Raw genomic sequence first — 13,352 nt, forward strand, 5'->3', positions numbered from 1 at the left:
AAGAAATCCGTTAACTTGTGTTCCCATGAAACAGCAATTATCATCCAAACCACAAATTTTATGCCAATGAATTAAATGTTTTCAAAGTAATGACCCTAATATAAAGAAACACTTTATATGAAGAAAGTAGAAGTTTTAAAATCTTTGTCATGACCATGTCTTACTTCATACCATATGAATACAAGGGATCTCAAACTTGGCCTGACAAGACCAAGTTTTTTTGTGGGAAAATGATAAAACAAGTTCTTACCACTACTATCAAAGCCTTAAAGCTCTCGTATCTCCTGACCCACGGTGGCTGGCCACTCAACATATGTACCAGAACGCAAATACTGGCCCAAACCTCTGCTGCAAAACCATAGCCAACACGAGCCTCCGCTTTCTCCGGACTCCATTGTGTCTGTGTACCAACCGGCTTAGTCCCACTTCTAACAGAACCTTGACATCTACGTGCAAGTCCAAAATCAGCAACTTTTATTGTTACTGGGTCACTATTCTTATTCAGTAATATGTTGTCCGCTACAAAGCAAAATTTGTCATTTTATAATTTGAATAGGTGAGGGGAAAGTCATTTGATGTCAGTTAACTTAACCATGAGACCTTGGAGGCCCTAATAATCCTAAGAAGTGTGATGGTGACTAAAGCATGTTTTAGATTTTATCAGAAACAAATCATTCTACAAGCAGATGGATGGATCAACATGAACAAGAGAACAAAAAAAAATGTTCTTCAAGGGATTGGTGCTTTTTCAGGTGAGGGGATGGCAGTTGTACATCAAAGGTTCCATTACAATATGATACTACATGTATATTGCACCTTTACCTTTCAGGTCCTCATGCAGAATATTTCTAGACTTTAAATACTTCAACACCTCTAGCAACTGCTGGAAATAGCGCAGGGCTGTAAGCTGACTCAGACGGCGTGATAACTTCCGCTGAACGTTGATAGCCTCTGTCAGACACCCACCTGTATGTGATAGACAGCATATCATTTCCTCACATTAATAGAGCTATATTGTGCAAAAGATCTACTGAATTTTAATCAAAGTATTCAGTATAACATAAAAAGCCCTCAAACCTTGCTTAAACATGATGTAAATAGAATGCAAAGCATCTTGGCATTTAACAATTACCTCCCTTTGAGCTTATCGGCACAAACGTGCTTTCATGGCTCCAATAAATTTTTACATGTACAGTATCATGCAGGGTGTATGTAACAGCTTAACCATTAGCCTGCTGGCGGCATGTGATTCTGCCTTTGCGACATCATATCATAGTCTGCACTGTTCCCTGTTCTGTCAATAAATTTTCTGTGAACACCCCTTCAAATAATAAATGGTATTGTCCAAACTGAACGATGGACCATTCCATTTTAGAAATTTAGCAGGCTAAAGGTTAAAGAAAGTTAATTCTACAAGTCCACCAAATATAATGAGGCATGATTATCAGGTATTTGTCATACAGACCATTACATACCTTCAATAAACTCCTGAAGTATATAGATTTTCTCTCCGTGTCTTATGGCACCATATACCTGCACGACGTAAGGATGTTCTAATTCACTCCAGAGCTCAATTTCCTCTTTCTCATAGTTAGATATATGGATCTGAATAATAACAGAACATGTCAATTAAATATACTGAACATATATTTATGACAATCAGCTATGTACTGAGAAATTTAAAGTTAAATATCAATTGCACAAGGGAATGATTTTTTTCCCGTGTTTTAATGTTGCACGAACACAATTATAGGTCATATGGCGACTTTCCTGGTTGCATGGTGGAGGTAGACCCCAGGTGCCTCTACGTGCATTATTTCATCACAGGCGGGCACTCTGGTAGAACCACGGACCTTCAGTCAGTAAGCTGGATGGCTTTCTCACATGAAGAATTCAACACCCCGTGTGAGGATCAAAGCCACATTGGTGGAGGGCAATGATTTAAAGAATGAGCAAAATGCACTAGTTATTCAAGCTTTTGAGAGATTAAAACATAGTAAATACAAGGAAAATGGGCAAGGTACCATAATGAATGATGTGAAGATCTTAAAAGTCATTTCAATCAGTCTGTAGCAAAAAATAAATACGTAATGGACAAAATAAAATATGAAATGGACAGACAAAATGCAGCAGGAAGGGGCGCTTTGGAGCTAGAGATCTTGACCACTCCTCAGCCACAGAGGCCCATGAATTAATGTTTAATGGCCAGACGAACCATATCAGTTGGGCTGGGATTAACACTACAGAACTCTCTCACACTAAAAAAATTACCTCTTTTACACAGAACTTGAAATCTGTTTCAAAATCTGTTGCAAGATGACACTTTCCAGTCATTCCATTGCCAAGGTGAGCAACCTTGACCCACTGAAACTCATTCTGGTAGCGGAGGCCTTTGATGCGTAATTTACTCTGTAAGGCAAAAGTGAAGTTTTCAGAAGTTTGGCAAAGAGAAAATAAAAATCTTCAGAACTAGTTTATACTGCCGGTACTTGTCTTGAGACAGTTCACATACTCTGCCTCAGTCTGACATTAATTACAGTTTACATACCTATTTTGTGAAAAATCTGTCTATTTAATCTTATACCAATTTCAGTTTTTGTGTACTCTTATATACTGTGATGAAGTACATTCAACTTACGGCAGCTACAATAAAGTGCAAAATTGTCATGTTTTTCATCAGAGTGAGAGTGCCTCAGTTTTACTTTGCTGAGCCAATAAAGTTACTTACCTTGAATTCCGGCAAGATGACACCTTCTTCTGTATAATGCTTTGCTAATTTTGCCTCAATCAGGTATTGTATTTTGAATTTCTCCCATATTGTTACCACAACAACAAGCTGATGTTTGTTGGCATAAACAACTTCTCCTGAAAATCACATCATATTGGAAATGTATAACTGAGAGTGCACCAGTAATTCATGTAGAAAAGCTAACATTCATATACAAGTACTAGTTTCTTAAATAGTGAACAAACAATTGAAAATGATTATAGTGAAAGCCCTCTACATCAGAACCCCTGAATACCAGATACTCTTCCAAATTTGACCAATTTTGCTGTCCCAAACTTTGGCCTTAAATACACCTGTAAACTGGAACCCCTCTCTTCCAGAAACAGTTTTTCCAGACCAAGCCTCTATCAACCCAAAATTAACCCTTAAAACAGTTTAAAGGCAATCAGAATTTTGGCACTTGCCTTATCATGACTACCAGCTTTTATTCTATTCGGTAGCATATGTCCATAAAACAATAATGGCGCTATTTCATATGTTGACTAAACAAGATCAGGATTTAAAATGAATCAGGTTGCGTAGCAGTTGTGTAACTACTGAAATTATAATGTAGCACACTGACAAAACCCCTCTTAGCTGAAAACCCCTCAAAATTGAACTTTTACTTTGGCCTGGAGGATGTTTGGTTTAGAGAGATTTCACTGTACGACCAAAAAGAAAGACTCAATAATAAATTTTCAGCTAATAACCATCTCAATTCTGTATAAAAGACGGATAAGGTAGATAAGCTACAATTAATTACCTATGCCTTTCTTTCCTGTGGGTCGGTCTTTGAAGCTTGGAAAATATGGTTCACCTTGGCCCGGTGGTCCCATAGGAAGACTCCTGTATCTTCCAGCTCCTGTTATAATCCCAAACTGCCCAGACCCCTCAGTGCTCACAGACCCTGTTGACTCTTCACTTCCTTCTTCGGATGATGTAGGAATAGCATCAGCTTCATCAGGTATTTCTGGCCTTGAATATGATATTTTAGTCGAAGCATTTTCAAGACCATGTTTAGAGTCTACTGCCTCAGAGCTTTCATCATCAATCTCCTCTACCCCCTGGGCCCCAGCAGCCTCAACAACAGCTGCACCCCATGACGAACCCTCCTCTGAAGATACACTCTTTTCCTGTTCCTCGACATTTGCTAGATTTGATTTCTTTCGATGAAGGACTCTTGAACTGCTTCTCGATGAGCTAGTTAATGACAGCTGTGTGCCCTCTGGGATGCTTGGAAGTGGTCCAGAAAACGATGACAAGCCCTTTGACGGACGACGTGGTTTGGGCTCGTCTACCGGAGTTTGTTGCTGGACAATATCTTCTTCTCCGTCATCAAGGATTCTAGCGAGCTTCTTTCGGACTTGAAACCACAATGTCTTCATATGCATGCCAATGTTATTTTCTGCCGCAATTTTCATGGTTTTACAAATTCTGATTTCGCACAAAGCTACAGAATTATCTTTGATGCAGGCAGCCACATGTGAACAAAGGAGGGAGAAGATCTTCACACACATGTCACAACTGTTGAATACAGACGTACAGTGAGCATAGTGTTTGAGCAGTGAGTCGACGGTAATGCAGATACTACACTGAAGAGCATCCTCGGACAGCTCCTGTGGGTTATCTAACCGTTCCTCCACACACTGACATTCACCTCTGCTGAGTCTGTCAAACAAATTTACTGTGGGGCCTTTGTTCTCCTGGTGAAAAAAAATAAAAGCTCATAGTCTACGAATGTCTTAATATTCTCTAATAATTTCTGTTCTTCTGGTTTCTTCTGATTCTACAACTGTATAGCAGCCTTTTATGCAAGTACGTACCTTTATTAAATGTCTTCCATAAAAATTTCATTTCTTAGACTTTTTTCTGTTCTTTTTTACACATATTTTCTACAATGCTGAGCAGATCTGTAACACATTTTTTGGCAACCATAAACTTCTACACCGAATAAAACTGTGTATCACAAGAAAGCAAGTCAGTTGTCACATCTCTAAGTAATATCCTTCCATTAATCAGCAATTAGCTAGAAGATTAATGAAAATTCAACTTTTCAACTTACCTCTATTTCTGCTGTAGTTCTGTCCAGCCAGTCGAAGTTTTCTAAATTGGTATGCTTTTTACCATCTGTATCAGTATCTTTCTTCTTATATCTTTTAAAATCATCATCTGGTGTGCTGACATCCACAATTCCTCTGGTCGGCTCTGCACGAACAGCGTTTTCTGTTTCAGTATCTGTACTAACACTTGGATTATTCTGTCCCGGGTTGTTGTTGTTTTTATCCTCACTGTCTCTGTCCTTGTTGTTTTGGTTTCTGCGATTCTTACTGTTCTTGTCTTCATTATTCCTTTGCTTTAAACAGAACATTTCTACATTTACATAAAAATCTCCTGAAATATATGTTATAGAACACTTTCATCTTGGTTGTAAAGTTTTCCTGTATTCTTACGACTTTTAAACGGTCAAACTTAAACTGTTTAAATTCAAATATTGTTGGGATTTATTTTGAACATGCTGCTAATACTTCACATATTACAAGGGTTGACCCAATGAATTTTGAAATAAATCTTTCTTGCTTATTGAATCATTGCAATTATTTTTACATACAATATATATTTTCTCTATTTTGAAGACACAGGGAATGTTTTTTTATCAAACATTAACTTTACAAAGTTTGATACATGTGAAAGGTGCAACGTGTTAGCTCGTAAATTGTGCTCTTTTCATGCATTTGAATAGTTTTTAAAAAGGGCTGTCACTAATGGTGACAAATGCCCCCGCAGCGCCTTGACCTTTGACCTGGTGACCTTTACCTTCGACCTGGTGACCCCAAAGTCAATAGGGGTCGTGTACTCAATAAGTACTACAGAAGTTTGAAGGTCCTGGGTGCAGTGGTTCGCGAGTAAAGTGCCTTCATGCAAAAAGTTAACATTGGCCCTTGTGTCCTTGACCTTTGACCATATGACCCCAAAGTAGGTAGGGGTCGTGTACTCAAGCAGTACTATCAGCATGTTAAGTTTGAAGGTCCTGGGTACAGTGGGTTACGAGTAAAGTGCCTTCATGCAAAAAGTTAACGTTGGCCCCTGTGACCTTGACCTTTGACCTGGTGACCCCAAGGTCAGTAGGGGTCGTGTACTCAATAAGTACTATCAGCATGTGAAGTTTGAAGGTCCTGGGTGCAGTGGTTCGCGAGTAAAGTGCCTTCATGCAAGAAGTTAACGTTGGCCGCTGTGACCTTGACCTTTGACCTGGTGACCCCAATGTCAGTAGGGGTCGTGTACTCAATAAGTACTATCAGCATGTGAAGTTTGAAGGTCCTGGGTGCAGTGGTTCGCGAGTAAAGTGCCTTTATGCAAAAAGTTAATGTTGGCCCCTGTGACCTTGACCTTTGCCCTGGTGATCCCAAAGTCAGTAGGGGTTGTGTACTCAATAAGTACTATCAGCATGTGAAGTTTGAAGGTCCTGGGTGCAGCGGTTCGCGAGTAAAGTGCCTTCATGCAAAAAGTTAACCTTGTGACAAACGAACGAACGGGACAGTTGAAAACAAATATGCCTCACTTCGGGGGCATAAAAACAGAATGTGAGGGGACGTAATTGTACAACATAATAGTAATCTGATTCTGTGACAAAGGCAGAATGTCATCATCGTATACTTTAAATATACTGCAACACAGAGGGATGGGAATGTTCCACAGGCAAAAGTGTGTAAGTTGTATAGCGGAATCTTTTAGGGCGTTCAAAGGCATCAAGCCTTGTGGACAACAGAAAGATTAATGATAGTAATTGGGCTGAAACTTATAACGCAGTGGTACTGCTCTACCTTTAAATTAGTAAAAAAATTTTAAATATAAAGGAAATAAATGCTAATAGGAGGTAGATATGAAAAGTAGATGAAATTACAGGATGTGGCAATGGAACTGTACAGTCTACTGATTTAACACTTGATCAATGTCGCATATGTCTGTGCAATGGGTTTCTCGGTAATCAAACATGTACTGAGCATTTCTGTTGCGTTTAACATAAAGCCGAAATAGTCACAGGTTATATTGCAACTTTCCAGCTTTGGGTGGTTGAGGAAGACATTATGTGCCCTTCCGGGCATTAATTGATCATATGCAGGCACCTGGGTAGAACCACTGACCTGTAAGCTAGCTGGATGGCTTCCTCATATGAAGAAATCTATTAGGCTTGAATCCTCATTTATGAGGGACAAGTGATATGAAGAAAGCAACCTTAACACCACTGGGCCACACTACATGTGGTCGCTACTAATGATGTTATGGCATGCCATCTGCTCTTCTTCAACTGGGTATAGAATCACAGTTCTGATAATTTTTATCATGCTTTTTTAAGTGTGTTTTTAAGTCATATTTAAGGACTTGTGAAGATCTTTTGAAGATGTTGAGAAGATCTTGTGAACTGATGTCAAGGCTGAACTGTACTTACATTTCGACTTGAACTTGGGTCTCCCTCAAAGCTTCCACCTCTTCCACCATTTGCAGAACATTTTCGACCAAACTCTCCACAACCAAACATACTGTATCTCCTTCCATCCCAGTTCCTCTTTGGTGCCACTGTATGACAGAAATTATTTTCTAATAGACCTCTACTATGATATGACAATATAATAGTAGAAAGGGGAAAACTTTACCAGTTTGCAGGTGCTCAATGAATCTGCACTTTCCCACATGCAATGAAAGAAATAACTGCACATTAATTTCCTCAAGTTAATTTCATCACAAGTGTCTTCCAAGTAAACTACTTTTCCAATACTTACTGATAAGGAAATAACCTCTCAAAAGTCAAGACTGAAAACAAAGGAGGCTTAAACTATCCCACAAACATCTTTTTTTTTGCAAGGAGGGGTGGGACGGTTCGATTCAAGTCAAACTGACACAATTTAGGTCATACTGTGACTTTCCAGCTTTCCCTTACTTCAGACAGGAAATTTCGGTAGAACCACCTACCTTCTGTAAGCCTGGAAACAAAAGACCTCTACATCCAATGCTTGCTTTCATAAATAGAGAGGTCAAGGGCAAGTGATATAAGCTGGCAACATAACTGCATTATTTCAAAAGGCCTTATCTGAAAAGCTACTCTTCACTTTTGTAAAACAGAAAACCTAGATAAAGCTAATCAAATGTAACGAATACTACATAAGTTTAAAGTTTTCAAATTCTGATTTAGTTGAATGTACAATTAAGCTGAACATTGTCTGAGAAAGTTCCTCTAAAATACAAAACATTTACTGCTGAAGAACCTATGGTAAAAAGAAAGTATTTCTTACATCTGTCGGTTTCTTTCTGTTCTGGAAGTTTTACTACAGGATTCTTCTTCATTTTCATCCAAATGTCCAGCTTTTTATTAGGTAACTTTTTTCTCTCATGTTTTTTATCTGTCTTGTTTTCTTTCTTATATTTTCTGGTATACGGACACATTCTCAGGTGCCTTGTTTTTATGGTTTCATTGTCAGTATAGTCACTTACACTATATCCTGTTTTCATCAGTGGAATGCTAGGCGTATCTTTAGTTCCTTGCATATCTAGAATTTTTTCCATAACTGAAGTGTCTGGTCTCTCTGCTCTTCTTCCTTTCTCCTCAACATCAACTGTCTTAACTTCAAATACCTCAACCTTCTCTTTTTCAACTTCATCTTTTTCATCTGCATCAATGATCTCCAGTGGTTCGTCATCATTTCCATTTTGATTAATGTCATCAGCAAGTCTTTTTTCATCAGCTGTTTGTACACAATCCACAAAGTCAGAGTCCTCTTTAGTAATACAGACTTTAGCAGTATCAACAGCCTCACTTTCTATATTGCTATCATCATCATCATCATTGTCATTGTCATCAGCATCATCATCAGCTGTGTTCACAAGACTTATGTCTGCTTCATCTTCTTCACTTTCACCATTATCGATATCATTTTTGTCTTCTGTTCTCTCAGTCTTGTCTATGATTTCTTTTCTAAACTTTTCTTCATTGCCTTCAAAATACTCCTCTTTTCCTGATTTTGTATTAATTGTTTCTGAAAAGAATAAAATGTAACTTTGCTGATACAGCTAACCAATTACCTAAAGATCTGTTTCTTTATTTTACTGTCATCTTAATTCTTTTTATTCAAATATTATCACATATTGACATTTTCACTTCTTTAAATGGCAAATACTGCTTGCCAGCATTTAATACATAGTTATGTCAGAACCTGTACTGAACTTAAATAGGTAACTCTGCTAATGGTACAAGGTAGTTCAATGTTAGGATTATTTTGTCCAAGTTTGATGAAAATTCACCCCTACCATTTCCTTATTTCCAGCAAAAGTTTAATTAGCCTTTAGATGATTATGCCAATGCAAACAGTACAGACCATAATCAGCCTGCACATCCCTGGTCCGCATTGATCGCTATTAAGTCAGTAAACATTCAGTGAAAACCCCTTTGAATAATCAATGGTACTGCCCAAATTGAATGATGGACCAGTCCATTTTAGAAATCTAGCAAGGTAAAGGTTAAATGGATATCCATAAAGTAATGCAATTACACAAATGCACAAACTCACCAATAATTCTGTTCTTGTTATGCTCGCACAAAGCCTCTGGATCCCAGAAACTGTAATTGGATAGCAAAAAAGTACACAAACACGTCAAATTAATCAGTTAAGAAGAAACTTTCTTCTTAGAAGTCTATGTATAAAATGCTGTCAATCATCTAATTTTTAACTCATTAAGCTTGGGGTTTACTGCCATACTGTAAAGCATATACATTGCTTCCTGGGAAAAAAATCAGTAACTATTGCGGACATAGTATAGAGACTTAAAAAACATTTCAGCATGGCATAGTCATGCTCCTGCATGGTTGGAACCAATGACTTGTTTGATGAGGGGCTTACAAGACCAGTTGCAACACGAACAAACATAGGACTGGAATTTCATATCATTTTGGAAGACAAAATAAATATGATTTCATAAATAAGAAATTGAACAATATTACTGCAAACAACAAACAGCATAAACTTTGATCACGGTGGACTAAATTTTTTGGATTTTGTGATAGCATCAATCCACTAAATTAAGTCCCAACAAAACAATTTGAAATCAGTTTATTTTTATCTTAAAAATCAGGCTGTTATCTACAAATTAAACCCTCAGGAAGTTAAATGATTTCATAGTAATGCTGAAGGATTGTCATGTAAGCTAAAAAAAAATTACATGTTATCCAAATGGTCCCTAATCTGGTTGGAATCTTGAACAACTGCTATTCTGTAAAGGTCGGGGCAGCTATGGTTGATATCTGACAGATCCTTTGACTCCAATGAGCGACTGTATGAAGAACTCAACAAGGAACTTTGAAGTTCTGTGGAATGATACTCCACTGAAAAACTGAAGCTACTTTCATCCACACTTGTACACCTTTCCAATTCTCTCTGCCTTTTCTGCCATATCTTGTCAGCATTCTGAAAAGTAATACTTCATATTATATATAATATACAGGGGATATTACATGTGATTGAGTGACTCTTTTCATATTGAATTTATTAAACGAGTTGAATGAAATAATAAAATGCAAGGCTCTGCCGAGTATTTTATCAATTTTATACAACGAGTTTAATAAATTCAATGCGGAAAGTCACAAAATGTAATTTTTTCATCACAAGTTAGCTTTTCCTGTCGAAACATAAAAATTCTACTTTCTTTTACTCTATAAACAAGTCAATTTGACTAATTAATTTCTTCAAGGGTGATCAAACTGGTGCAAAAACAAGGCAAACTTCTTCGTATATTATGTGTTCATCCATCTTTAATACTATTTCAAATTGTTTGATAATGGCAGAATTATGAAATTCAACAGAAGTGACTTCTCTGTATCAACCCTCTCTTTTAAACTAAATCAAAATCCTTGATATAATTCTACCTATTTAATATTATGTGGGAAGTACATCTTATAATGTGGGTAATATTGTAAAGCTGAATATGTAATCGGTCATAGACTCTTTGCAAAATTCCCATATAAAGTTTTTGTTTGTTTTATTGGGCTTTAAGTGATATAGGCACAATTTAGGTAATACGGCAATTCTTTTCAACTTCAGTGGTGGAGGAAATCCCAAGGTGCTTTGCCTTACATCACCTAGATAAAACCAGCTGGATGGATTCCTCATATGACAACCAAAGCAGGGCTCAGATTAAAGCTCTGTGGGGCGAACCTATTCAGAATCAGTGACATTAACCACATAGCTGAAGAGGTCCAAAATCATATTTTCTGTTGAAATAAAACAAATATCATATTGCTCTTCATGGGACAGAAATACCATTAGTATTAAGGTCTGCATTGGTTGCAAGTAACCTCCCCTTGTTGACAGTATTTACCCAGGACAATCCCAGGATTGTACAATGGAAAAAGGAGGTTAAAACAAGAGCTGTCAGTGGACAGCGCGCTCGACTGTTCTCAGCGCTTGATAGTATAATACAAGCAATGAGTAAAACTTTAGCATTACAACAAGCATATTCTAAGTCGAAAAGGGGCCATAATTCAGTCAAAATGCTTGATAGAGTTGCCTCCTCCTTTTTACAGTCTGGGGTCATGATGGTAAACAAGTATGCAAAATATGAAAGCAATATCTCAATGGACTTTGCAAATATTTGGTGTGGTACGCAAACTTTAACATTTATTCTAAGTCGAAAAGGGGCCATAATTCAGTCAAAATGCTTGATAGAGTTGCCTCCTCCTTTTTACAGACTGGAGTCATGATGGTAAACAAGTATGCGAAATATGAAAGTAATATCTCAATGGACTTTGAAAATATTTGGGGTGGTACCCAAACTTTAACATTTATTCTAAGTTGAAAAGGGGCCATAATTCAGTCAAAATGCTTGATAGAGTTGCCTCCTCCTTTTTACAGACTGGAGTCATGATGGTAAACAAGTATGCAAAATATGAAAGTAATATCTCAATGGACTTTGAAAATATTTGGGATGGTACCCAAACTTTAACATTTATTCTAAGTTGAAAAGGGGCCATAATTCAGTCAAAATGCTTGACAGAGTTGCCTCCTACTTTTTACAGACTGAGGTCATGATGGTAAACAAGTATGCAAATCTCAATGGACTTTGAAAATATTTGGGGTGGTACGCAAACTTTAACATTTGTGTGACGCTCACGCTAACGCTAATGCCGACGCCGGGGCAAGTTGGATATCTCCCCTATTCTTCAAATAGTCGAGCTAAAAAATTATCTGTAATCACTGATCAAGGTCATGATTCATTATTAAAGACTCATGAATTAATCCTGTTTAACCTCTTTAACCCTTAGCCTGCTGCAGGCGAATTTAACAGCCTTTGCAAACAGCTTGGAACCAGATCAGACGCCGATTAAAGGTGGATAATCAGATTTTGGCCATGTAACGGATTTGTTCGAAACTTTAGCATCTGGTCATTTACACTCATTTATGTTCACTTAACACTTAATACAAATTAGATTTTCACTGGAAGTATTTTTAAAATTTCATTTTCCTATCCTGGTTGCCCAACCAAGATAAGAGTTATTTTATCATAAGTATAAATTTGATAAACATACTTTGCCTAAGGAAATGTATAAATATTAGACATATTGTAATATATTTGTAAAATATTTGCATTAAAAATTATGTATTTAGATGGAATTCATTAGAAACGCAAGTTTGAAAAATTATTATTACCTCCCTTTGCCTATCTTAGTTGCGCAACCAAGATAGATTGGAAATAAATGAATTCAGAAGCTACACACAGCTTTTAAACTTGCATTTTGGTTCAGATTGTTCAATAGTTGATATGTCTATCAAATGCAAATGTAAAACTAGACATTGTATCGAAATAAAAAGAAATACCCATCTTTTTATATACTTTCATATTAAAGGGGAGTAATTACAAAATTTTATAAAAATAATAAAATATACATTTCAAATAGGAATCTAACTCTATGTAATCGGTCGTTTTGTTTCTTAAATAATTCTCTACCAGAATATACAAAAAGTAAAAAATGTCATTAAATGTTGTTTAAATGTGATTGACCACCTTTAAATCGGCGTCTGATCAGGTTCCAAGCTGTTTGCTACTCTGACAATATTTCTTCCAATTTTGGAGCAAACTGAATGCTAAAGGTTAATTTACAAAGATAAGTATACCATTAACCTTGGTTTATAAGAAGTACTCCATACAAGTGACTGACAGACACTACAGTGTGGTTACTAAGGGCTGTCATTGAAGTATTTGAATTGATATAATGTCTGAAAAAATACTGATAATAATAAAATCATTTAATATTTTAATAGAATAATAAAAAGGGAGCTAAAGTTGGGTAAATAAAGTTGTTATAAATAACTGAAAGAAGGATAATTAATGAGTGTTGTCTAATAGTATAAGTATCTGTCAAGCCTTTTATAATAAGATTAACTTTTAGCCTGCTGGCGTCAAGTGATTTTGCCTTTGCCACCACTGCAGACCAAACTCAGCCTGCTGATCATTGTCTACACTGTTTGCTATTCAGTCAGAAAATTTTTAGTCATCACCCCTTCGTATAATAAGTGGTAATGTCCAAACTGAATGATGGACC

At 36.8% G+C, this 13,352-nt stretch overlaps 1 protein-coding gene across 3 annotated transcripts in view; it reads right to left on the reverse strand.

The window, feature by feature from the left end:
• LOC128545948 (uncharacterized) overlaps positions 1–13,352 on the reverse strand; it is a 58,091-nt gene that overhangs the window by 3,080 nt on the left and 41,659 nt on the right. For all 3 annotated transcript variants that reach the window (XM_045312740.2, XM_045312741.2, XM_045312742.2), the window contains exons 4-14: positions 9,977–10,221; positions 9,328–9,377; positions 8,056–8,796; positions 7,215–7,342; positions 4,830–5,120; positions 3,531–4,470; positions 2,729–2,865; positions 2,272–2,409; positions 1,476–1,605; positions 823–966; positions 251–519 (exon numbers count right to left, since the gene is read on the reverse strand). In XM_045312740.2, coding sequence (XP_045168675.2) covers positions 251–519; positions 823–966; positions 1,476–1,605; positions 2,272–2,409; positions 2,729–2,865; positions 3,531–4,470; positions 4,830–5,120; positions 7,215–7,342; positions 8,056–8,796; positions 9,328–9,377; positions 9,977–10,221 — 3,213 coding nt within the window. The remainder of the gene's footprint in view (positions 1–250; positions 520–822; positions 967–1,475; positions 1,606–2,271; positions 2,410–2,728; positions 2,866–3,530; positions 4,471–4,829; positions 5,121–7,214; positions 7,343–8,055; positions 8,797–9,327; positions 9,378–9,976; positions 10,222–13,352) is intronic.

This window comes from Mercenaria mercenaria, chromosome 11 (genome assembly GCF_021730395.1).
Source record: "Mercenaria mercenaria strain notata chromosome 11, MADL_Memer_1, whole genome shotgun sequence".
NCBI classification, from domain to species: domain Eukaryota; kingdom Metazoa; phylum Mollusca; class Bivalvia; order Venerida; family Veneridae; genus Mercenaria; species Mercenaria mercenaria.